Raw genomic sequence first — 26,924 nt, forward strand, 5'->3', positions numbered from 1 at the left:
GAAAAGATGGCTCACGCACTGCCAGTTCATTTTTGCCCGCTGCTGGCATGAGACGGGGGACAGAGGGCTGGAGACTGCTTCCAGTGTCCCTGTGAGGAGCCCTTCCCTCCCGAAAGCGGGCCTTTGTCTCATAAACTGGCCCAAGCTGGTGGTTCCTCTAGACCTGTCCTCCTTGCCATTTGTTTTAGGGTTGCTGGATCTCCCGCATAGAAGCCACAGCATAGGAGCTAAAAGTGGGGTGTCTGGGAGATAAAAGGTGCAGCTGCTTTAACAGGGATGGAGCCAGGTAGTGACAGATGGTTTGGGCGAGGATTGGAGCCTGGTTACAGAGAACATCTTGGAGTTTGCAGCCTGTTAGTTCTGCAGTGGGGAAACAACTAGCGTATTTTTCACTCACTAAGACGCACTTTTCCCCTCCTAAAAAGCAAGGGGAACTGTGTGCGCGTCTCATGGAGCAAGTGCAGGCTGCGCAGCTTTCGCTAAAGCCAGGAGAGCAAGAGGGATCCGTGCGCACCGATCCCTCTTGCTCTCCTGGCTTCTGGGATAGCTGTGCAAAGCCTCCTGAGCGCAGCTTTAGCTATGATTCACTATGAGTGAATCATAGCTAAAGCCTAATTCAGATGGCACTCCCCTAAGTGCTAACTCCCACCACAATGGGAAATATGTAAAATAAAAAATAGTGCGGATGCCACTGTCAACAGTCCAGTGTTGCCTGCTGTGTTATAAAAGACACAGCCTCAATTCTATACCTTCTTGTCGAGTAGGGCCTTTTCGTGTTTCACTGAGCTTACTCTGAAGTATGTGTAGACTATTCACAAACACACACACACCCCGCCAAGCCTGAGCACGAGGAGGTTTTGGCCGGAGCAACCCAGATTTTGCAAAGCAAACCTGAGGCTCCAAAGTTACTACCCCCCCCCCCAATGCACAATTCTGCACACCGGCTGTACGTGGTGAATGTCAGATCACTAGGTCTGGGAACAGGGAAGCAGGCAGAGGGCCTTCTCGGCAGTGGCGCCCGCCCTGTGGAACGCCCTCCCATCAGATGTCAAAGCGATAAACAACTACCTGACATTCAGAAGGCATTCAGGGAAGTTTTTAATATGTGACATTTTAGTGTATTTTTCATCTTTGTTGGAAGCCGCCCAGATGGGCGGGGTACAAATAATAAATTATTATTATTATTATTATTATTATTATTATTATTAGTAGTAGTAGTAGTACCAGTGATCAGAAAAACACTGAAATTCCATGTTCAGGGCCCTCAACACAACGGAGGGGAGGAATGCAAGCTCCAAAAGGAAGCTTGAAAGGTTTTTCTACCATATTTTACGGTATTTTCTGGGCGCGCAAAGCCTCCTGAGCGCAGCGAGAGCACTAAGCCAAAGACCACCCCATAAATCATCATATACTGTATACAGTATACATATTTAGTAAATTTGTGTAGCGCCCTCCATCCGAAGAGCGCCCCCTGCAGGCCACTTTACTGGTCTCTCCGCGGCCCTAGCGCTGGTTAGCGTCGGAGGGCCTCCGCCGCGCATGCGCGTGCTCCCTGCCATGCGCAGTGAGCTTCGAGGCGCGAAGACGAGGAGTAAGGGAGAAGGCGGAAGGGCAGGTGTCGGGAGGGGCCCTGTCGCGCATGCGCCCGCCGTGGGCGCTCGCGCATCCTGTCATGCGCAGTGAGCTCTGCTCCTCGCTTTGAGTGACAGGCGCGAGGAGGAGGAAGGGAGGAGGGTAAAGGGGCGTCGGAGAAGGAGTCGGGAGGGTCCCTGCCGCGCATGCGTCCGCGCCTCCTTGCTCATGCGCAGTGAGCTCCGCGCCTCACTTTGAGCGAGAGGCGCGAAAGGGAAGCGGCGCTGAGGGCGATGGCTGCGCGGGCGGCGTCCGCGTCGCGTCTCCCGGCGGCCGTGGGGGCTCTCGGCGCCGCCTTGCCAGGGCCCCGCGTCCCCCCGGAGGCCTTCCGCCTCGCCAAGCTCGGCCGGCCCCATGCGGTGGGTGGAAGGCGCGCGGGCGGCCTGTCTATGAGGGCGGGCGGCCTGGCGGGATCTCTCAGCCTCACGCCTTTGTTTCGCGTAACACCCCCAGAAAAGCAGCAGGAACCTCGAAGCGGTTGCAGGGGGGGAAATAGGAGAGAGGTTTTAAAAAACCGTAATATTAAAAATTAGAAGTTACTTGAAAGTACCCAACAGGCCTAGGATTAAACCAAGAGTTAGTAAATAAATGAGATCTAGAATGTCAACAAAAGTTAAGAAATTTGATTACATATAGAATATTATTTTTGAATAATGATATTGGAAAACTTACATTCAGATACAAGGAAATTAGGATGGGAAGGATTAGAGGAAGTCAAATAGCATGTTTAAGAGATTGAAAGTTTAATTAATTTGTGGTGTTTATATGCTTCTTGTTATATTTTTTCTTTTTATTTGCTTTACTAGTTTTATTTCTTTTCTTTTTTTCATATTTGTTTTACAGTATGTGTTATATTTGGATGAAACTTAATAAAAATTATTGGAAAAAGATTTTTAAAAAGGCATTGCCTCACAAAAAGTTTTAAGTTCCCCATGGCGTTTCCGAGCGCCCGGGGTCATCCGTTACCCATCAGGTGCCGAAGCGAGCGCGGCCTGTTCTCAAGAGGCAGGGAGTTCCGCAGGGTGGGCGCCACCACGCTCCGTGGAGAAATAGGTGGGGGTTATTTCGAATCCCTGCGACGGGGTGAGGTCCCGTTGCTTGGTCCCTGCTCCTGCCCACCTAGCAGTTCAAAAGCACGTCAAAGTGCAAGTAGATAAATAAGTACCGCTCTGGCGGGAAGGTAAAGGTGTTTCCGTGCGCTGCTCTGGTTTGCCAGAAGCGGCTTAGTCATGATGGCCACATGACCCGGAAACTGTATGCCGGCTCCCTCGGCCAATAAAGCGAGATGAGCACCGCAACCCCAGAGTCAGCCACAACTGGACTTAATGATCAGGGGTCCCTTTACCTTATGTGGCACCTGTAGTCGGGTTGCTATTCCCCTGGTAGAAAGGGCCTGTCCGCGCCCCCCAAAGGCGATCTCGTGGGCAAAGTGGACCCGAGTTCGTTAAGAGCCTCATATGCTCCCTCAACTCGAACCCCCCAGCAGATCGGCAGTTGGGCATTAATAGAATTAAAACTTTAATTTTTTAAAAAAACTATATATAAAATGTAGGTAACTTAAGCAAAAGCAGCACTGTGCAGCCCTTTAGATGTCAGTTCATAAAAAGGAGGAGGGCCCAGCCCAAGTGTTTGCATAAAAGATATCCTCTCCTCCTCTTAGGATCCCCATTCTGCAAATCCACGAGAGGAAAGCTTTGCTCCTTTCATTTGTGGCTGAGCTAGATGTGGGGTGGGGGGAAGGCTTCCAGAGCTATTAAGGCCCATTGCTGTAAGGTTTGGCTTCAATCCTAAGCACATTTATAAGGGAGTGAAGTCCCACTGAATTGGTCACAACTGCACAGTTTCTATAGCAGAGCTTTCCAAACTGTGTATCGACACCTTAGTGTGCTGGCTGCAGTGTGTAGGTGTGATGTGAACGCTCCCCACGCTCCTCCCGGGGCTGGAAAGGGTTAGCGTTAGTTTAACAGGTCTGTAAAACCGAATTACTGTGTCACAAAATGATGCAAAACTGAATTACTGCGTCACAAAATGATGCATGTCTAAAAAGTGTGTCGCCAACATGAAAAGTTTGGGAAACTCTGTTCTAGAGCCATCTGCGTTTGTCTTGGCCCAAATGTTGTGATCCTTACATATGGTGGTTTGGGTTTTTTTGGGGGGGGAGGTTAACATTGGGGTAGATTTGCAGCTCAGGCCTGCCTGGATGTGACCTGGATGTGTTATCAGCTAAGGTTACTCTCTCATGAGAATTGCATTCTGTTGGTTTAATGTTTTATGAGTGGTTGGCATCTTTAAGGAAGGCAGCCTTGCTCCCCCCCCCCCCCCCCCGTTAGTGGGGACAGCAGAGCAGAACCTGCATTCTTCAAGTTCCACTGCAATTTGTAATCCCAATTTCTCTTGACACGTTCCTTTTTGAAAAATGAAACCACCTAAAATTGACTAAAAGCACTGAGTGGTTTTCAGCTGAGTGGTTTACTTAGAGCAGACCCATGGAAATTAATAAGTTAATGCCATTGCTTTCAGTGGGTTTAAATCTTAAGTTGAGTACCACGCACTGTGGTATTCTTTGCTCCCCTCTGAACCATCAGAGGGAAGCTTGGGTTTGGGTTTTTGTGTATGCGTGTTTTGCGGAAGGAGAACCCAATTGAATTGCATTGTAAACAATACAGCAAATGTTTTAGTGCTGTTGTCTTCCTTAAACAGACTGTAGTATTCTGGAAACTACTGTACTCTCTTCTGAAGCAATTCCAAGGTGGAGGATGGATGGAGCCTGCTGACACAGGTAGCAAATTACTATTAATCTGGGAACATATTAATTTTTTGGCAAAAATTAGTGATAAGTGTATGCATAATACAGACCTTTTTGTTTGTTTAATAGAGACTTCCATTTTAAAAAAACCCAAAGTAGAACAGCCACATAAGGAAAGAGCCACAATTAGTAAAACAGGAGAGTAAAAATATCTCATAGCTATAACCAAGTCTGCAATCTCCTCAGCTGTTGCAATGCCTTGGGAAATTATAGGCTTCTGGCCTGGCACCAAAAGGGCATTTACATGATCAACAGAAACTCCCTCAAAGAGAGTATTCCATGCTTTGAAAGCAGCCAGTGAACTTGCTGTAGGAAGTTAGAGGGGAAGGTTGCATTGCGGTTAGTTGCATAGCCCACCTGCAGTGTGAATTTGTTCTGGAGCTTTGTTCCCCCAGGACACAGTTGATTTTAAAATTGTGGAAAGTGACAACTGCTGCCTTATCTACCTTCCCTGTATAGGGAAGCTTTTTAATCCGCAAAGTTTTTAATAATGTTTTTATGTATGTTGGAAGGCACCCAGAGTGGCTGGGGCAAGCCAGTTATTAAATGGGCAGAATACTACAGTGGTACCTCAGGTTACATACGCTTCAGGTTACAGACTCCGCTAACCCAGAAATAGTACCTCAGGTTAAGAACTTTGCTTCAGGATGAGAACAGAAATTGCACAGCAGCGGCGTGGCAGCAGCAGGAGGCCCCATTAGCTAAAGTGGTGCTTCTGGTTAAGAACAGTTTCATGTCAAGAACGGGCCTCCGGAACAAATTAAGTACTTAACCCGCGGTACCACTGTACTATTAATAATAACCATCATCACCTGCTTTGTAGGTACCCAAGTCAGATTCGTCAGGAGTGTAGTGTTGAGCCTTGGCTATAGAAGACCAGAATTTTATCAGCTTCCCCCTGATGGTTCAGAGGGAAGCAGAGAACTACTATTGCTATTTTCCTGGCTTCTATGCAGAATCAGCTTAATGGAGCAGTTACTGGCCCGAAATAGAGTGAAACTTTGGGATGAAGCAACTGTTTGCATGGTGAGTACTTTTTCTGTTAATAATTTTCAGGTATCCTTTTTTTTAACTAGGAACAGGATATTGGAGGGTGGGGCTGGACTTGTTTTGTTTTGTTGCTGTTGCTTGTTTCGTGAAAATGGCAGTGCTGGTTTAAGAAAAGACTCTTATACAGTAGGTGTGGTTCCCAATGCATTTTGAGGAATATATTTAATTCCTGGGTTCAAGAATAATCTGATGTGTACCTTGTTGGATACATTACATTTTCGTCTGCTTAGGTGAGCTGAATTACAAAAGTGGTCTTGATCTATTTTTAACAAGAAGCATTAAGTATCTTTTTTTAAAAAAGATATTTATTGCGATTTTCAAACAATACAACAAACCTCACACTCAAAGCCGAAATAAAAAAGGACAAAAATAAAAGAAAAAAACACCATCACAATCAATCAATCAAGCAAAAACAGAAAAATGCAACACGAAACATAAAAAACAAAAAAAGAATAGACCTAAAAAAATTCATATATATCCAGTTTCTTACCCATTATTTTCATATCCTTCTTTCCTGACTTCCTCACATCTCCTTTTCCTGTGTTCCCTTTTTACACAATCATATTCAGCAATGCCTAACCTTTTTTCAGATCTTATTCTGTATTGTACCTTTCATCTATTATGTCTCCAATTTTTCCCCTTATAACCTCTTACTTAAGTTTGACATAATAATATTCTAACTTTTCAACCTTATTTCTCATAAAACATTTTTACATATTCCTTTCAACTATGTCACTAATGCCATATTGTCTTTATATCCTGCATCACTTTAACATTCAAATATTTTGCAATGTTTTTGCAGGTAATCTTTAAATTTCTTCCAATCCTCTTCCGTTTGCTCTTCTCCCATGTCTCGGATTCTGCCAGTCATTTCTGCCAATTCCATGTAGTCTATCAGTTGCATCTGCCATTCTTCCAGAGTGGGCAAATCTTGTGTCTTCCAGTACTTTGTGATAAGTATTCTTGCTGCTGTTGTTCAAGAAGCATTAAGTATCAAAGCTTTCCTGAAAGACATCAGGAAACATATTAGTTGTGTGCCGCAATTCTTTTCATTGTTGCATTTTCTGCAACTGTTGTCAATCTTCTCTGCATGCAATGTCAGTCCAGTAGTCCCTTCTGTGCCTTTGGGGTCACATTGTAGTGGAGGAGCTGACAGGTATGGTATGTGTTTGTGCTCTCTCTGTCTTCTGTAATTTATCGAACTTTGGGTTATTGGTAGGATAGATTTGCCAACAGACCGCCAGAGTAATGTTAAAGGAAACAGTTGTATTCATTGTGAACTGATACTGGATAAGTTAACTTATGCAAAAATCTAGTTTTATGAATAATTAGTATCCCACTATTTTTTTGAAACTTTATTCCGGACAGTCTGCCACTTAAAAATAAAACCAAAGTAGAAGCAGTTAAAAACATTACAGAAGAAACATATTTAATTTCAAAGTCTACTTGGACTTTGTGGGAGCTGGGGCCAGGCACATTTCCGTTTGCCATGGGGAAGCAGGTCTGAAGAGGGGAAGCCCAGGACCAGATCCAGAGGTTTGGGGGCCAGAGGTTCCCTACCCTTGTTTTAGAGGAAGCCCTCATGAGGCAGTTTACATGGGGGGGGGGACCATAAAACTGTAAAAATTAGACACCAGAGACCAAAGCTGGAGCTTGTTGTATAGTAATGCCTGGTTTTAAATATACTACTGCTGTAGTAGCCTCGGAATTGAGTCATTAATATATCTCTTGGTTGCCTGCAAAATGGGTTTCTTGAACTTTGTACCTTGTTCCACAAGCCACTTCTGTAAGTGCTGCTTAAATTGCCAATAGGTGGCAGCACAGTTATAGTGGAAAGTCTTTTCAATAGGAAAATTGTTCCATTGAGCAATGTTTTACACTTGTAGCAATGCAGAGGCATCTTGCACTTGCTTTTCCTTGCAGAACACATTTCCCCAGCTTGCTGGTTATGTTAAAAATGATTGAAATATAAATATTTGATGCTCCCCAAGATAGTGTAATTGTGCCACAAGTATGACTCCAATGGGCCTCTTTGAGAGTTTGCAGCATCATACAGAATCTACAGGCAATGTGTTCTGCAACACAATAGGGTTTGGAGTAGCTAAGAGAACAAGGGCACAGGTCCTTCCTCATTTTTACTGGCTCATTGCACCCTCAAGAATTCAGAATGATTTTTAAAAGGTTTGCAAAAGATTTATTAGCTTTTGTGCCAGCCTTGTTCATGTGATGTGCTGGTGGGTGATTCAGCTGGCTCCCCCCCCCCCCTGCTCCTCGTCTCCCATCTCTGCCTGAGTCCAATAACTTAGTTGTCCTGGTTGTGGACTTTATGGGGAGGACATTCATATTTCCTGCTTCTTTAAATGGATTCAAAATGCTCCCTAGCAATATGGCTTCTGTGAGAATTGCTTTGCTTTGTTGCGGTCACTATTCTCTGCCTTTTCTTCTGAGGTTTAGAAAGTTCTCTGAATCTCCTGAATCTTTTGTTTTATTTATTTACTGAAAACATTTTACTCCACTCTTGAGCAGAAAAAGGCTCCCACTTGCAATGATCAAGAATAATAATTCATTTTCATTTCATTGGTTTCTTTCTTATATCCTGATTGTTTCTCCTGAGGGACGCCTAAAGCGGCTCACAGAAAACAGCAACTTGATTAACACAAAATATCAGAATGAAAGTCAGTATAGCAGAAAAACATATTTGCCATTATAAAGCATTATCGGTTGTGTGAAAGCATGAACTTACTTTCAATAAATCTATTAAATCCATAAGAATTAATTCTGCATCTGTGTACAATGATGAGAGCTGCCTTGCATTCGTGGGGCTGCCTCGACCACCTTAGCACAAGCAGGCAGGCGCTAGAGGAGTGGCAGATTTGCCCTGTGCCTCCTGGGGCTGGGTCTCCTTCCTCTTGGTGCTAGAGGAGGCGGTGGCTTTGCCCACCCAGCCTCGACAGGAAGAAGCAGAAGCTGTGCGTGGTGATGCTAATTGTCTCTGTGGCTGTGTGTATGCATGTGAAAGCATTCATGTGAAAGTAGGTGGGGGGCCACACCAACTGCTGGTTTGCATCCCCCAGAAGAGTTGCAGTGGCAGACTGTGGCTCTTTGATCCCAAAAGCTTAGCCATTCCTAGTCTAAAGATAAACGTATTGGGGGAAAGTGTTTTTCAAGATTTTGTTCCTTTCTTCCAATTTTAGTGTGATACCCCTTTGAAAAGCCTGCAGGGTGGAGAAAGCCTGGCTCCAAAATCTCATATGAAAGACCAAAGGGATGTCCGATATCTGCAGTGGTTAAATGGCCGTCTGCAGTTCCAGTGGCGAAAATGCCACACTGAACAGCAAGAACAATGCAAGCTCCTAAATAAGGTAATGATTTGGCTTGTAGATATTTGATCTTTCTGCATTAAGCTTAAAGTAAAACTAGTTTTGGGTTGTAGATGTAACCCATCTAACATTGTTTTGCTGCAGACTACCTTTGCAGGAAAAAATAATAACAGCAAGCTGCCTTATTCAAATCCTGAAAATTTTTCTTTCTAATTTTGAAGACTATGGAGATCAAAACAGAATGAAAATTCATTCATAGTTTTCTTTAGAAATTGACATGCGTGCTCGTAATCTGTTAGCCTCAAGTGTACCAATAGTATTAATGTATTGATTATGTGATAGGTGGTGTGTGCATGTATACAGATAGATATAATTTCTAAACCCACATCTCTCTGTTCCAGGTACATTCATACACAATTGGTTCTCATACTGATCCTATTATTGGCCATTTCTCCATCACAGAAGCAGATGTTGTAAGGCAACCAGAGAATTACAAACAGGTAATCCTTTTGTGGCATAGTGCTATGTTAGAAACTATGGAGAATTCTCTGAATCAATATGTATGCCAGAATTGGAGGACTAGATTTTCAGCCCTCAAGCCATAATCCACCAGAAATGGAAGACTTCCTAGCTCCGTGATTCCCCAAGCGGACTGGCTGGTCTCTTGATGTTTCTGGGTACCTAGATGCAGGCTGATGCCATTGGACTGTGCCAGCACCTTGAGGCCTTCGCAAGAGAATTGTTACAAGTGCTTGTAATCCACCCTTCAAGGTCCCAGAGTGGGGAATACATATCTGTTAAAACCAAAAGTTGATAATATAAACTAAAAAAACCCACATCCGTATCATTAACAGTAAGCTTTAACAGTAACAGTTCGCAGTAAAATCCCAGTAAGAAAGCTGAAAAGCAGCAAAAATGAGGCAGAAGCACTCTCAGTCCTCAGTGCACCATAGCCCTCCCCAAAAGCCTGGACAAAGAGGTATGCCTTCATCTGTCTCCAAAAGGAGAGCAGTGCCAAGCATAATGCACCTTAAAGAGGAGGTCATTGCATAAGCATGGAGACACCACAGAGAGAATCTTCCCATAGTCACACACACACACACACACACACACACACACACACACACTGTGGACCTCACTTGACAGGGGAGCATGGAGAGCCAATTTGTGTGTTGTGTAGGTTGCATGCATTCCAAAGAGCATAGCACTCTCACATATGCCTAGATTCATAGGAAATTCCATTCTCTATAGTATGTACACTTAGAAAGGTCAGATTCCAGCCTCTAACTTCCTTGAGGCACAGGAAATAGAGCTTTGGGCTCTTCCCCTTCATGCTAATAGATTCCAGTATCTTTTTCCATAGAATCCTTTCGATCAGCTAGCAAGGATCTACATCTATTTTGCTTCTAATTGGTGGTATTAAGCATTTGTTGGCTTTGACTTTCCTTTATCTTTGTCCCTATACCTGTCCCAAGTTTTTAAGTCCTTTTTTGCTGATTGTCCAGTCTACTCAGGCCTTGGTGCCAGGATTTTGTTACGTTTTGGACTTCATAGCTTAATGTTTACTGCTCTTTGGACACAAAACAAGGAAAACAAAAACACCAGTGAGTGCTATCTACTACCTGAGGGTGGCTCTACGTTGGCTTGACAGTAGAGAAATATCCAAGTGTTTGGTGCTAAGCAGGAAAAAAAACATTTAAATAATTCACATACAGACATGTTTTTGAGAATCATCCAGCTAAAGCCTAAGTGGCCTTTTGCAAATTCAAACCATGCCACTCTGGCATAAGTCACTTTGTTTATTTAAAGGATTTTGCTTCAATTTTCAGCTTCCAAAGACCAGATGAAAAGGCAATCTCTGCCCTCTGGCTTACAGTCTAACAGGAAAGGGGATGAGAATGGAATAGGTAAAAAGCAAAGCCAGGCACCAGTTCTTAGTTACAAGGTTCTGCAGGCCATGCAGCACAGTGGGGGGGGGGGGGCTGCTGCTTCCTTTCCTTCTAGGAGCCTCAGTTGTGGCAGTCGGTAGCTGCAGGGAGCAGGGATCTCACCTGAAAGCCAGGTGAGATCCAGACATGATGGAAGGTAACAGGCGGCAGCTGCTACTGCTTTTCCTCTTCGGTGTCAGCATAGCTTGGCATAATAGGGAGACGGACCTTTCTCAAAACTGTATCACACTTCAGTTATAGTTTCTTTGAATAATTATACCACAGTTGAATGAAAAAGCCAGCATATTAGTATAAAAGGTAAAGGTACCCCTGACCGTTAGGTCCATTCGCGGATAACTTGGGGGTTGCGCGCTCATCTCGCTCTATAGGCCGAGGGAGCCGGTGTTTGTCCGTAAACAGTTTTTCTGGGTCATGTGGCCAGCATGACTAAGCTGCTTCTGGCGAACCAGAGCATGGAAATGCCGTTTACCTTCCCGCCGGAGCAGTACCTATTTATCTACTTGCACTTAACTTGCTTTCGAACTACTAGGTAGGCAGGAGCTGGGACTGAACAAGGGAAACTCACCCCGTCGCGGGGAGTCGAACTACCGACCTTCTTATCGGCAAGCCCTAGGTTTAGACCACTGCACCACCCGCATCCCCATATTAGTATAAAAGGTAGAGGGACCCCTGACCATTAGGTCCAGTCGTGGCCGACTCTGGGGTTGCGGCGCTCATCTCGCTTTATTGGCCGTGGGAGCTGGTGTACAGCTTCCGGGTCATGTGGCCAGCATGACTAAGCTGCTTCTAGCGAACCAGAGCAGCGCACGGAAACGCCGTTTACCTTCCCGCTAGAGCAGTACCTATTTATCTACTTGCACTTTGACGTGCTTTCAAACTGCTAGGTTGGCATATTAGTATATCTTACCTCAAATAGCCCCTTTTCTTTTTGATGGTGATGATGATACAAACTACTTTGTGTTCTAGCTTCCCCTCAAAGGATAGACCTATTCAGTGTTTGTGTCTGCCGCTAGCCATCCTAAAAGTGTTAGCCTGCTTTTAGTGAAGCATATAATTCATTTTCATTGAGAACTATCATAAAGTGAGCAATCTGGTTCTGACAGATAAGGTGTAATTTTTTTTTGGGGGGGGGAGAGGAATGACAGGACGTTTCCAATTAAAATACAGCTATTTCACCAGCTGTCAGACTTCAGCACCTGCTTTTAAATGTAAAGAAATTGCCTTTCAAAGTTTCTCTTCAGCATAGTTTTATCTGTGGATATTTCCAGTCACTATTTTTGTATTTAATTTAAAACTATCATCCATCCATATTCCAAAGGCTCAGATGACTAGCAACACTTTTAGTATTAACATAAACTGTTCAAACAGATTTGTATAATATATCAGAATGATGGTCACATCTTGAAATAACAAGTAATCTGGGTTTCCAATCTGAGAGGGTTCCAGGTAATCAGCTACTATGTAGAGATAGATCATAGATGTGCAAGCAGGTTGCCCTGAAATTCAAGTTCTTCTTCTCTGCAGTGTAGTTTGTGTGATCACTGAAGGCAGCCCTTTGCTTCTCTTCATGGTGCTCTCTGGCAGGTCACTGCTGCCTCTCCTGTTCTGTTTGTTGTTCTTTAGTCCCTCGACGTGTCACTGCTCCCTTTCTTGCTTGCCTGCTTCAGGTTTGCAAGGCAGTCACAATGGACAAAAATGCAAGCCTGAGCCAGGAGTGTCCTCAGGGAAGATGAATGTTCTTCATGCTTGACCTCTTGACAGGGTAGATGGCAGTTTCCTGGGATTGCCATTCAGTAGGTAATGAGACAAATGGGAAAACTGTCTGGCTTGCTGAGCAAATGATGAACATTGTGGTGACACTTTTGCCACGTGGCCAGTTGCAATACACATTCGTTCTCCTGAGATCACCGTGTGCAAATCATCCTATTCTGATGGAACTGTATTGCAATATTTTGTAATGTAACACAATTATTGTGCTGTAGAAATATTTGTAATAAGCTCTTATAGTAGTTTACAATTAAGATAACCAAACAACAGCAAATACTGTATATAATATGAGCTGAAAGCAACAATGCAGCAATCAAAACAAACAAGGCTGAGCCGTTGTTAATTCTCAAAGGCCAACTGAAGCAACAACATTTTTACTTGTCTGGAAAAAAAGGTTGTTCCCTACAAATGAAATTCCATTTATTTAAATCATTTTTACCATCCTCTTCAAACTAAAAAAAGGCCCCCAGAAGTACTATTAATAGAGATACAGTGGTACCTCGGGTTAGGTACTTAATTCGTTCCGGAAGTCCGTTCTTAACCTGTAACTGTTCTTAACCTGAAGCACCACTTTAGCTAATGGGGCCTCCTGCTATTGCTGTGCCGCCAGAGCACGATTTCTGTTCTCATCCTGAAGCAAAGTTCTTAACCTGAAGCACTATTTCTGGGTTAGAGGAGTCTGTAACCTGAAGTGTATGTAACCTGAGGTACCACTGTACTAGTAGTAAAACCATCTCTCCCCTCTGGCTCAGAGACTGAAACAAAAAAAGACTCAAAAGGTAAAGGGTTTGGATGTGCTTTCAAGAAATAGCCTGTCATCCTGAGCTTCCTTGAAGTGACTGTGGTTTAGGGTGTGGCCTTGCTTGAATCTGCCGGTAATCTCATTGCACATGCTGCAGCAGTAAAGGTTCAGGGGAGTCCAAGTGACACACCTACATGCCAGGGCAGAGGGTCCTGCTGCTCTTCCTCACATTGGTTCCAATTGCCTCTGGGAGGGGAAAGGCTCAGTCCACCAAAATGGACTGGCCTGTAGAAAAAGTGTTGTCCTTGCCTTTCCCATCGCCTCCACTAAGAATCTTTGGCAGGGCCTCATCTGCTGCTGCCCCAAGTTTGGTAGCCACTGAGACACCTGCATAAGCAGGCTGAAATATACCTTATCTCCACCACTGGCAGAATATGGCATCATCCTGGCTACAAGAGACGATGCTGTAATTTCTCTACTGGCAAATACAGATGATAGATGGATGGATGGATGGATGGATGGATGGATGGAAAAATAGATGATAGATAGCACTGCTGAGATACCAAGGAATACATTAATCTGCCCTTCACATTAGAACAAGTGTGATATTTGAGATCCAGAGTACCTGAAGCTCTGCTTGTGGGGGTGAATGCATCTGAGGTCCCCTGCAACATATTTCTTCAGGTATTATTTTTTTAGCTAGGCAATTAGTGCCCCACTGGGAAGCCCTGGCACCGTTCCAGTAATGTTTAATAATGTTCAAGCTGGTCATTTCTACTTGGCGGCATTATTGCCTTGAGCTAAAATTTTCCCTTGGCCATAATCTGTCACCTGTATGTGCCCTCAGTTGGAAATTTTCCACACCAGAAAGAGAATTAATAGAGCTGCAGTGCTATAGTTGCTGTCACCGTTTTAAAGGGAAGCTTCAGAAAAGAGTCATTGCTTGCCACGTTTTATTGGCTAAGCACGTGGAGTTATTGCTTCTTGAAAAATGATACTCTGGCTTATCAAGGCCTTTATAAATTACTGGACTGTGTAGCAAGCATACTTTTTTTCTGATGGTTACTGTATATGGTGCCCCTCCCCCCCCCCAAAAATGGAAGTCTGTGGCCACCCTTTCCAGAGATTTAACCTGTCCTGGGGCTTGATGGTTAAGGGCAGGTACTAAATTGAAATAATTATAATATGCTCCACTCTGAGAACACTTTGGTGGACATGAAAATGTGTTTCTGTGCAAAATTTTCTGTCTACTCTTGATTATTCTAGTTGGAAAGAAGCAGAACACTTTGCATAGCTTTAACCTATAAACTTGCCCCTATAATAAACTTGCTTATTATAATTATTTATAATTGAAATAATTATAATATGCTCCACTCTGAGAACACTTTGGTGGACATGAAAAGGTGTTTCTGTGCATAGCTTTAACCTATAAACTTGGCCCCCCTGTACCTTCAGTATCTCTGTCTTTCCTTTGTCCCTGCATGATCTCCCAACACTGACCTTGTAGCAGGTGGAACAACAAGATTGTAAAACAGTTAACCTATTAAAAAAAGATGTCAAGGATTAATCACTTGATATATCAAGCACAGATTTAAAATGTGGGTGTTAATGGAAGGTAACTGATGCAAACATTCAAAGAATTTCTGGTTGTCATATTCGTTCCTTTCTTAGGAGAACTGGAAAAGCAATATACAATATTGACAAACTCGAGTGATCATTCAAACAAATTAGGAAGGATGTGTGGTCTTCCCCTCTATACCTGTTGAGTTTTCCTAATCATTATTTGTTCAATTTTCTCACCCTGGCCCCAATCCCCGGACTTGATGCAGATTTCTTTTAGTCTTGCTACAGAGTTTTTTCTTAATAGATTCAGCAGCATTCTAACGAATGCATTAAAGCCAAAAATATTCAGATTCTGAATGGTCTGTGAGGCAAACTAGCAAAACCAGGCAAGTCCATAGCTGACATCTTTGGGGAGTCAAAAGAGGGAGAAACAAACTGCAGCTGGGCGCTGGAGGCAGTGGGACTCAGAAGTGACAGCAGTTTCACCAGCGATATACTGCTGAGTGAAACCACCATCATGGTCCACCTCTCATACCGGCAGAGGGGAAAACAATTGGAGAGGCACTGGTACAGCTTATTCCTCCCACCGATGCCCCAGGTCCCTCTGGCTTGCATGAGAGCAGGAGGGGCCTGGGGATTGCTCAGCTGGGGGGCGAGAGCCTTCTCACGGCCCGGCTGGCCTTCTTGCTCACAAGGAGGCAAACACACAGCCAGCCAGGCAGAGGGAGCCTCTCCCATCTTCCTGGCTGGCTGCTTGTTTGCCACCGGGGGAGCCAGCGGGATGGGCAGCTGGTCTTTTTCCTCCAGAGCGATCCACCGGGAGGAAAGAGATTGGATTGCACCTCCCAGCTGAACAGTCCTGATGCTTCTCGGGCTCATGTTCAAGCCGGAGAAGGATGGGGCTGCTCAGCTGGAAAGTGTGAAGCTGCTTCCTCCCTGGTGTGATGAGGCACTGGGGTGAAACTGCCTCAGCGATTTCACCTCCACGCCTAGCAGTGCTGTGGTGGGAAGCAGTGTTTTGAACATCACAGTAGATCACCAGATCACAATATTTGCCTGGCGATATATTGCGATGTGAACCTTGGGTGAGCCTAGACAGCATCTTAAAAAGCAGAGACATCACCTTGCCAACAAAGGTCCGTATAGTAAAAGCTATGGTTTTCCCAGTAGTGATGTATGGAAGTGAGAGCTGGACCATAAAGAAGGCTGGTCGCCAAAGAATTGATGCTATTGAATTATGGTGCTGGAGGAGACTCTTGAGAGTCCCATGGACTGCAAGAAGATCAAACCTCTCCATTCTGAAGGAAATCAGCCCTGAGTGCTCCCTGGAAGGACAGATCCTGAAGCTGAGACTTCAATACTTTGGCCACCTCATGAGAAGAGAAGATTCCCTGGAAAAGACCCTGATGTTGGGAAAGAGAAGGAGAAGGACAAGGAGAAGGGGACGGCAGAGGACGAGATTGTGGGACAGTGTTCTCGAAGCTACCAGCATGAGTTTGACCAAACTGCAGGAGGCAGTGCAAGACAGGAGTGCCTGGCGTGCTCTGGTCCAGGGGGTCACGAAGAGTCGGACACGACTAAACAACAACATATTGCAATGTTGAAAACCTGACATCGCCTAGCCCTAGTGTGAGGGACACCTCATGAAGAAGTGCCCAATATTTCTTCTTCCGTGTAAAATTGCTGGTTACTAAATCTGAGTAAGGCAGCATACCTCATTATAATAGTAAAGTACGCCTCTTTTATAGTGCAGATCTATTAGTAAATACCCTATTTCAGGTTTTGGCAATTCATAGTTCAGCATAATTTTATTTGCGTTCTGGTCTATTTTGAAAAGTTTGTTGAACGTTAACTAAAATCCTTCTTTTTTTTTTTCATTGTAATGCACTGAATTAATGTAATACATTGAGGCTGCATGCTAAATATTATATTAGTAGTCTTTGGAATTTTTATTTTGCATTTATATATTGCTTTACACTGTTCACACATAAACTACCACAGTCATTCTTACTACAGCCTTTTAAGGTATGTATTTTTTAATCACTATGATGCCTTTGGGTGGTTGAGGCAGAGAAATATGGGCTAGCCTCAGACCACAAGTACATTTGTGGCTGAGATAAGATTTGAAATGAACTTTGTCGCCACTATAATATGGAGGGAGAGTGAGGAACAGGAATTCGGGGGCAGCTGGGAAACCTCAGATGTACAGCCCTACAGAGACTCCTTTCTAGCTCTAGAAACCTACATCAGCAGTTTGCTTTTGTCGACAGATGGCTGCCAGAAGGCATCCTTGCCATTTTGCTTTGATGACTCCAGCATAGTATATTTTGATTTCAGTAAAGCCTTTGACAAGGTTCCTCATAATATTCTTTTTGGCAAGCTGCTAATATGTGGGCTAGACAATACTGTCATTAGCTGGATTTGTAGCTGGTTGATCAATCATACCAAAAAAAGTGCCAAGCAACAGTTCCTCATCAACCTGGACTGGAGTGGCTTGTGGGAACTACACGGCTCAACTTCTTTGTAAATGATTTGGACAAAGGAATAAACCATCATATTTTTTGCAGATGGCATCAAGCTGGGTGGGTTAGCTAGTGAATCAGAAGACAGGAACTGAATCCAATATGGTCTTGAGAGGGTGGAGAACTGGGCCAAACAAAATTAATTCTCTCAGAGATATATAAACTTTTAGGCAGAAAGAATCAGATGCACAACTGGCTCGACAACAATAGAACGCAAACTAACCAGCTCTGTGATGCAGCAAAAAAAAAAAAAAAAAAAAAGGCTAATGCAGTTCTCTGCTGCATCCACAGAAGTGCAGTGTCCAGATCACAAGAAGCCCAATTGTTCTGTTGGGCTTGGCCAGACCTTACTTGGAGTACTGTGTCCATTTCTGAGAACCACAGTTTAAGAACATTGGCAAATACCCAGTGGAGGGTGGCAGATGGCGCGTGGCATGAAGTCCAAGTGCTAGGAGGAAAGGATAAAGGAGTTGAGCAGTTTTGTCATGTGTGGCTCCAGACAGTAGGGCCCAAAAGCAGCAGCTTCCAGTTACAAAACAGGATTTCATTTAAACAGCAGGATGAGCTTCCTTTGCGTATGAGTTGTTTGACAGCAGAATAGACAGCCTTGGAAACGGCTAGGCTCTCTTTAGTTAGCCATTTTTAAGCAGAGGGCAGGATGGCCTCATCCTAGGGATGCTGTAGATGTAGATTTCTTGCATTTGCAGAACTGGGTGGCCTTAGAAGCCCCTTCCAGCTTTATTCTTATTTGCCTTGGAATGCAACTTTACTTTCAACAAAGCTAGGACTGTCACTGACTTTGGTTTTATCTTGGATACAATGAGGCCCAGCGTGCTTTGGAATAAGAGCTGAGATTGCCAATGAAAATTGAAATGAAACAGATGACTAGGAGGGCAGTGGAGGGGCTGGGTGCAGCCGCAAAATGAGGATGGCATGTGTTGCTTTGAGAAGATTGCCCAAGAGCTGCTCCTCCAACTTTCCCCTATGTTGCAGCTGATCATTTGACAGTGAGATAAGGTGTTTCATTGTTAGTTGTATACCGTATTTTTTGTACCATAGGACGCACTTTTCCCCTCCTAAAAAGCAAGGGAAAATGTGTGTGCGTCCTATGGAGCAAATGCAGGGGGGAGGCAGGTGGTAAAAGCCCCCAAGAGCTGCATACAAGCTCCGTGCGCTCTTGCAGGCTTTTCCACAGGAGGGAGAAGGGACTGACTGGCCGCATCAGTCCCTTCTCCCACCTCCCAGAAAAGCCAGGAGAAGCCGTGATCTCTTTAAAGGAGTTGTGCGGCTTCTGCCGGTTTTGCGGGAGGTGGGTGAATCCCCCCACCTCCCAGTAAAGCCAGGAAAGCCCTGCGCAGCGTCTCCCGGCAAGGAGAGGCGGCACGGGGCTATGGAGTCTTTAGCCCCACGTAGCCTCTCCCGGGAGGCTAAAGGGGAAGCCAAAACAGTGAGCGGGATCCATCCCGCTCGCTGCTTTGGCTTGCTCCATAGCTGCACGCAACCCCTCCGGCAAGGAGAGGCTGCACGAGGCTATGGAGTCTTTAGCCCCACGCAGCCTGTACGCTGCTCTTTGGGGCTGGGGGGGGGATTTTTTTTTCTTGATTCCCCCCCCCCCAAAAAAAACTGGGTGCGCCCTATGGTCCGGTGTGCCCTATGGTGCGAAAAATACAGTATATTATACAGTGGACCTTCCGGATACGAACTTAAATTCTCCTGGGGGTCCATACTTACCCCAAAAAGTCCATATCTGGAGGTTCCGCTTCAGCACGCAGCACGATAAAAGGCTTCTGCACGTGTGTGTGCAGCGAAACTTTTGCCACGTTCGTAACTTGAAATTACGTTACCCGAAGGTAACGTAACCCAAGGTACCACTGTATCTGTATTGTTCAGCTAGATATGTGAAGTTCCGGGGAGAAAAACTGGTGGGTTTCTCCCCCCAAAGACTTCTTTCTGTTTTTCCAACAGCAAAGGAAATTTTGGAGGACACGGAAAAGGACACTCCTGTGAAATACGTTCCCTTCGGAAGGAATGAAATGCTTTTGGGGACATTCAAAATGTCTAGTGTGAATTTTTTTATGCAAGGCAGTTTTCAGCATTAGTAAAGGTAAAGGTACCCCTGCCCGTACGGGCCAGTCTTGACAGACTCTGGGGTTGTGCGCCCATCTCACTTAAGAGGCCAGGGGCCAGCGCTGTCCGGAGACACTTCCGGGTCACGTGGCCAGCGTGACATTGCTGCTCTGGCGAGCCAGAACCGCACACGGAAACGCCGTTTACCTTCCCGCAGGTAAGCGGTCCCTATTTATCTACTTGCACCCGGAGGTGCTTTCGAACTGCTAGGTTGGCAGGCGCTGGGACCGAGCAGCGGGAGCGCACCCCGCCGCAGGGATTCGAACCGCCGACCTTTCGATCGGCAAGTCCTAGGCGCTGAGGCTTTAACCCACCAGCATTAGAGAATGGTAATTCCTGTGTGTTCTGTGGATCAGGGCTGGCTAACCTTTCTGGCCCAGGTGCCAACACTCTGGGGCTGCATCCCAGCCATGGGTATCACTGAAAATACACAAATGCACTTGCTGACTGACACAGGGATGCAGCTGCCATGCAGACCAGCCGAGGTAGGGTGAGTTCTCCCCACTCCTCAAACACCAGGGGAAGGTATGATTGGCATCCCCCTGCCTGCTCCACTGCTATGTCTTCTTCTTTCCCTTTCTGCTGCAGCTGCTGACATCAGTGGGGGCTTGAGGGACTGCATTGGGACCCTCTGGTTGTTGACTGTGAGAACAGGACGTTGGGCTGGATTGGCCATTGGCACATTGGCTCTTCTTACCTTCCTCCACCTCTGCATTAGGCGGATGTGATCTACCCCCCGTCCCCAATATACGTGAAGAATTGTAAAGTGATACATAAATGCAAGGGACGTGGGTGGCGCTGTGGGTTAAACCACAGAGCCTAGGACTTGCCGATCAGAAGGTTGGCGGTTCGAATCCCTGCGACGGGGTGAGCTCCCGTTGCTCGGTCCCTGCTCCTGACAACCTAGCAGTTCGAAAGCACATCAAGTGCAAGTAGATAAATAGGTACCGCTCCGGTGGGAAGGTAAACGGCATTTCTGTGCGCTGCTCTGGCTCGCCAGAAGCGGCTTAGTCATGCTGGCCACATGACCCGGAAGCTGTGCGCCGGCTTCCTCGGCCAGTAAAGCGAGATGAAGTGCCGCAATCCCAGAATTGGCCACAACTGGACCTAATGGTCAGGGGTCCCTTTACATAAATGTGAAACATTGATATTGATGGGAAGCAATTTTTAAAAATCTGGCTTCAAAACCTTGGTGGTTGGTGTGCAGAATTTGGATCAACCTGTTACAGAATCCTATCTGAGCTATGCTGAGTGGCTGTATTACTTTCAGTCTCCTAGTAATAGTGAAAAACCTTCCTCCCCCCCCCCTTTTTTGTTCAGTTGTTGCAGTTGGTTGAATCGGATAGCTCTCGACTGGAAGCCTTTCTCAAGTGGAAGCTGCTGGAACCAGTTTACTGGCATTGGATGGTATGATTAAATACTTGAGGGACAAGTTGTGTATTTTTTTCTGGGAGTGGGCAAAATGTTACACAGGTATATATTCCTCGCCTTTTGTTTCAGATGATCATAGCCAGCAAGAGTTCCTGCTTAAAAGGTGGAGAAGATTATCATTATGAATAGAAACCTCATTAAAAGCTAGGCAATGTACAATGCTTGCTTTAGATCTAAGACAGTATTTGTGGTGGGAGCTTACGTTGAGGCCTATGACAGTGCATGGCTGCCCTCTTTGCTGATGAGAATGTCAAAGCAGTAATGTAAACTTGGTTCTTGTAAGTCTTGCTCCACTCCAAAACATTCTCTGGCTCATTCGGCACCATGCCTGCTCTCCTTCCCTGCTATGAGAAACGTAACTCTCAAATTAGGAGATCTTGCTTCAAACCACATGTATTCCATTTTTTTTTTAAATTTTTTTGTGGATTTACGAGTACCAGTGAGAGAGCTTCCTAAGAACTCACTATGCTGCTTAATTTTATCTCAGTTGCAATGCTGGACTTTGGCCGACAGGAGCAAAGCGCCATGCCATACATCTGCAGAAATTGTAAATGAAAGAAATGTCTGTTCTTCTCCTTTTGTACTTTGTAAAATATGACAGTATAAACGTTGCTGTAAACAAAATGCCTTCATTACAAACTGCAGGGCACTAAATTTTGTGAGCCACTAGAATTGCAGTCAGGTAGCATTGTGGAATTGCAGATTTCCCTGGACAGTGTTGAATGATTTTAAGAATCAATAAAATCCTCTTTGCATCTGATGAAGGCTTCAAGAGCAAGTGCATATATAACCATTCAGCACATTTACAGCTGCGGAAAATATTCCTTAAAGACAATGAGTTGACAGAATGAGTATTTGGATTCTGTTCCCATGTAGCAAAGAGGTTAGGAATCTTTCTGTAAAGTAGTTCAAAACCCACGAATGCATTTGCATTGACTTGCATAGGAGCCAATAACACTTTTGCACACCAACTTGATCACTGGTGAAATTGTGCAACGTTTCCAGATATTCAGATGCACCAACAGCAAATAGCTCTTGGATTTGGAAAGCATTTTGAAGTCTTAAAGAGGGTGGTTTGTTTTGTTTTGTTTTTTAAAGGGACTAGCTCTACATAGAGGCAAGCACCCACTTTCTAGATTCCAGACCTGGAGCTCTTCCAGCTCTGCTCGAATCTTTTAAATATTTGCAGTAAATTCAGTTAGACAAGTTCTATAGCAAGCAGCTGTTTTTGCAATATGTTAATCAGCAATATAATCCCTTAATGCAGAAATGGTGTAATATTCTAAGGTTTTTCTCCCTCTTTTTAAATTTAGCAAGGTTAGGAATTTTAATTTTGGGCAATTCTTTTTAAAGTGATGTGTCTGTGTTTCCTTCCAACACAGCCATTAACAAAAGGCTCAGAAGGTGGTGTGGTTTTATTTGTTGTGACAGAGATTTAAGAAGTCTTGCATCTGCTTTTCTTGCAAAGTCTCTCCCGACACTCACAGTTTTTTGCTCTTATGAGGTACCAGTTTCCATTTGCAAGTGCCTAGACAAATCCTTTTGCTAGGAATAAGCAACTTTTCTGTATTCTCTGAGAATAGAATTATGTTGCTCAAGAACTGCATACCTTTTCACAAACAGAGGTTGGATATAAAGTTAACCTGGCTTGTTTATCTGTTGCACCAGTCTCTAGACAAATGTGGCAAGAAGTTCCTCATTAAGAAAAATTAATACAACTCCTTCCACCTTCCAGGAGACCCTTTTCAGTCCTGAACCAGAAGATGCAAAACCCCACAACACGTTTAACAAGGACACTATTTTGCCAGGTGCTGATCTGTATTGTTATGGCATTAAGAGAACAATTCAAGAACTGGACAGATACAGGAAAGATCTGTTGACTCTATATGATGGGCTGGGTGAGCTTATAGCCTTCAGGAAACTGAGCTGCTGTGGAACGGTAAGGGTTGATTTGGGGGCCTGTTAGAAATCTAGACAGATTGATTTCATAAAACTAGACTGATTGATTTCAGAACTCTGTATTTATGTTTTTGGCCTGTTAATAGAAAATGTAACAAGATGCCTGGGGTCCTGTTTATAAAGACAACAAGGTTTCATTGAGCTCTGTTAATTAACTAAGACTGACAAAATAAAACTCTATTCTCTCATTGCTCTTTTAGAGCACATATCAGCTGAGTTGTCCTTTCCTCTTCATAGGTCCGAACAAGAGAGCAGGAGGAGCTAGGAGAGAGCGAGTTTTGCACGGCTGTCCAAAAAACACAAGACGTCGTGGAGCTGAAGCTGTCTGATCTGAAATGCCACAGTAGTGGCAATAGAATCGGCGCGATGCATGGACCATACAGACTTGTATTTAAAGGCAAGTGTTTAAAGACCAGCAAAACGGTCAGGCCAGCAAAGCCCCAGAAATCCATCGCAGAAGGGTCAACAGCAACAGTTGTGATCAGGGATCTGAGAAAAAAAGAAGCAAGGCTGAAGGCAGAGCTGAAGCGGAGACAGGAAGAAGGCAGGCAGAAGGTTTATGAAGCTGCCCAAGGACTTGGCCAGGTGCTGTGCATCCCACCCATGAAAAGAGCACAAACCAGAGATGCCGACTGAATGTAGAAGTTGGTGCTGTTCATTATCTTTGAAGGGACAGTCTTGGGCCTTCCATGAGGCTGTTGTCCATGCCTGCTCCTATTTTCTAGGAGCAGCTATGTTGTCTATGATTACTGTGATTTTTTCACATCTTGGGTTTTGCTGTAGAGTGTGTGTGTTAGAGAGAGAGAGAATAAAATTAATACTACATTTGTGTGTGTGTGTGGTTTTTCAAATTACAGTTTTACAATCACATATCCAGCATAAATACAAGATTTCAAAGAATCTCCTGGACTTCCCTCATCCCCTTTGTGGATCTTCTTGTTAGTCATTTCCTCCTACATCTTTTATAATAATCCAAATCTTTTACAACTCCATTATACCCAAAATTCACCATTAAACTACAAGTGTTATTCCAACCCTACTAACGATTTTAACTGCTTACAATGGTTTTTAGTATAAATTTTCCCCATTCTTTATTTAAATGTTGGTCTTCCTGATTTCTGATTCTTCCGGTCATTTTTGCCATTTTGGCATAATCCATCAATTTAAACTTAAGCAGAAAATTAATATTACATTTAATTAACTACTTAATTGATATAATGACTGAATTAATGTTAGCAGCAGTCTGCAGGCAGGAGTTACAAGACTCCCTCCCCAATCCCTTTACTTTCTCGTGTGTGTATCTGTCATTCAGTGCTCGGTTTCAGTGGAGATAAAGCAGTCCTCAACCAGGCTGAGAGCACTAAATTGCCATGCTAAATATACAGACAAGAGGTGTTAGTTGTAAAAAGGGGGGGGGGGTACCATAAGCAGCTTTGCTTAAACTAATGTAAAGTTTTGTTGTCGTTTAGTCGTGTCCGACTCTGCGTGACCCCATGGACCAGAGTACACCAGGCGCTCCTGTCTTCCACTGCTTCTCGCAGTTTGGTCAAACTCATGCTGGTAGCTTCAAGAACACTGTCCAGCCATCTTGTCCTTTGTCGTCCCCTTCTCCTTGTGCCCTCCATGTCTCCCAATATCAGGGTCTTTTCCAGGGAATCTTCTCTTCTCATGAGGTGGCCAAAGTATTGGAGCCTCAGCTTCAGGATCTGTCCTTCCAGTGAGCACTCAGGGCTGTTTTCCTTCAGAATGGAGAGGTTTGATCTTCTTGCAGGCCATGGGACTCTCAAGAGTCTCCTCCAGCACCATAATTCAAAAGCATCAGTTCTTCGGTGATCAGCCTTCTTTATGGTCCAGCTGTCACCTCCGTACATCACTACTGGGAAAACCATATATTTAACTATATGGACCTTTATTGGCAAGGTGATGTCTCTGCTTTTTAAGATACTAATGTAAAGTACCCTTTGTGAAATCTGTTTAAAGGGTGTCACAAAATACAGCTTTTTCCTCCCTGTATTAGACAAAAGCTGGGCTTTCTTTCAGCTCTATCCTCTAGACTACAGTGGCACCTAAGAAACAGCATCACTGAAGCCCTTTGGAAGGGGCCACCCATGGAGATGGGAAGTACTGACTACAATGAGCATGGCTGTGATCCATTGGTTTCAGTGGATCTATTCTGAGTATGACTTGGTTGGATGCCATCCGTTGCTTTTAAGTTCAGGAAGAAGACCTTTATCCAACTGTGGAAGTGGCATGTCAGCCAGCAGAGTGTGATCGTGTTTAACATCATATAAATAGGCTTTTTTATTTGCGTTGGTTCTGTGGGTGTCCTCAAGATAGCACTTTCCTTGCAGTAGCACTGAATGTTGGGAAAATGTAGACTTTCTACTGGGAAGATGGAATTCATTCTCTTAGTAGTGCATCCAGTATTGTGAATGCTCTGCAAAACGTGGTCCCAAAATGTTCTGCACCCATACACAACAGTAATGAGATATTATGCTACTGTTTGTAGCCTGGAGCAGTTGCAAATATAACATTAAAATGCCTTAGAAGCGAACAAAGATAACATACAGTGGTACCTTGGTTCTCAAACTTAATCTGTTGCAGAAGTCCCTTTGACTCCCGAAACATTTGAAAATCAAGGCGTGGCTTCCGATTGGTGCCAGCGCCCCGGAAACAATAGCTGGCAGCCACATCAGACGTTCGGCTTCCGAAAAACGTTCTAAAACCAGAACACTTCCAGGTTTTCAGCGTTCAGGAGCCGATTAGTTTATCCTTAAGCCATTCGAGAACCAAGGTTCCACTGTACTTGTATTTGCAAAATGTGTTGCTTCAATATCCTGTTAATGTGGTATCATGAATGCCACACCAGAAAGCACCAGCCTCGTGGGATGAGGGTAAACATCTTAAGCACTCCAGAATCATCCATAAGACTGCACAAATCATGCTTGCCACTTCGCTTTGTACCAAGAATCAAGCATATGGTTCTATATTATCCTTGCAGCTCACAATAAGAATGAGGGGGAACAATGTCTACATCTGGACTCAGCAAAATTTATGGGACAGTCTTTTGTCATCAGCTTTCAGAGCCCATGTGGTGAAATCCAGCCCCCGGTGAGTGATAACTTAATCTCTAGTGTCTGCAATGAGACCGCCACCTCCATTTCTGGAAGAAGAAGATATATGTGATGTAATGTGATATAAATACCCTGCAAAAAACTTAATTAGTTTTAGTGGTGCTGTCTTGCCCTACTAAGGACTTCTGAACTTTCACCTGTATGGGAATTCCCCATCTCCTGGGACTGGTGAAATAGAAGAGCTCCACGACTGCCTCCCTTGGTTGAAGCTGACATAATTATTTGATTGTTTTAATGTTATGGAAAGATCTACATGCGAGGCTGCTCAGTCACCCAGCTCGTCGGGCAGAGCCCGTGGGTCCCTGCGGAATAAAGGAAGGAGTCCAGCCACCAGCCGGAGCAAATAGCTGTAGACCAAAGTTTATTGCGCAACAGGTTCAAAGAGGAATTTTGACCTCCGAGTCTGGGGTGAAAAGGACTTTTAAAAGTTTCTATCTTATCCCAGCACACAGTTCATTAAGCATCATCACTACATCATTCCTACATGAGAAAAGAGGAGGGTTATACATGATTAACATAGGAGGAATGTGTTGGGGCAAAAGGCGGATACAGGATATGTATTGGGAAGTACATTCTAAGTACCTACTACAAAGGGACAATAGAACTTTGGTTTTGCATAGTCTGCCACCTGGGTAAGTCTGGAGGACTGCCTTTGCCCAGCGATTGGCGGGAAGGTAAACGGCGTTTCCGTGTGCGGCTCTGGCTTGCCAGATGCAGCTTTGTCACGCTGGCCACGTGACCCGGAAGTGTCTCCGGACAGCGCTGGCCCCTGGCCTCTTGAGTGAGATGGGCGCACAACCCCAGAGTCTGTCAAGACTGGCCCGTACGGGCAGGGGTACCTTTACCTTTACCTTTAACTTCCCTGAGCTGTCAAGTCGAAAGGATACCTTTATGCATAATATTTGTAACATTTAACAACTTT

At 44.5% G+C, this 26,924-nt stretch overlaps 1 protein-coding gene across 1 annotated transcript; it reads left to right on the forward strand.

Annotated features, from left to right (window-relative positions):
• The first annotated feature begins 1,804 nt into the window (after positions 1-1,804).
• On the forward strand, positions 1,805-23,696 carry TEDC1 (tubulin epsilon and delta complex 1). The gene is made up of 8 exons (XM_083743929.1): positions 1,805-1,991; positions 4,333-4,411; positions 5,262-5,464; positions 8,683-8,850; positions 9,210-9,308; positions 20,799-20,885; positions 22,645-22,848; positions 23,106-23,696. The coding sequence occupies exons 1-8, from the start codon at positions 1,866-1,868 to the stop codon at positions 23,502-23,504; spliced, it is 1,365 nt and encodes a 454-aa protein (XP_083600055.1). The 5' UTR covers positions 1,805-1,865; the 3' UTR covers positions 23,505-23,696.
• The last annotated feature ends 3,228 nt before the right edge of the window (positions 23,697-26,924 follow it).

The sequence above is a fragment of the Podarcis gaigeae genome (genome assembly GCF_964106915.1).
Source record: "Podarcis gaigeae genome assembly, chromosome: 6".
Taxonomy (NCBI): Eukaryota; Metazoa; Chordata; class Lepidosauria; order Squamata; family Lacertidae; genus Podarcis; species Podarcis gaigeae.

Coding starts and splice junctions, on each gene's coding strand:
- TEDC1 (XM_083743929.1), top strand. CDS start 1,866: ATGGCTGCGCGGGCGGCGTCCGCGTCGCGTCTCCCGGCGGCCGTGGGG. Junction 5,465..8,682: donor ATGAAGCAACTGTTTGCATG/GTGAGTACTTTT, acceptor TTCCAATTTTAG/TGTGATACCCCTTTGAAAAG. Junction 22,849..23,105: donor AACTGAGCTGCTGTGGAACG/GTAAGGGTTGAT, acceptor TCCTCTTCATAG/GTCCGAACAAGAGAGCAGGA.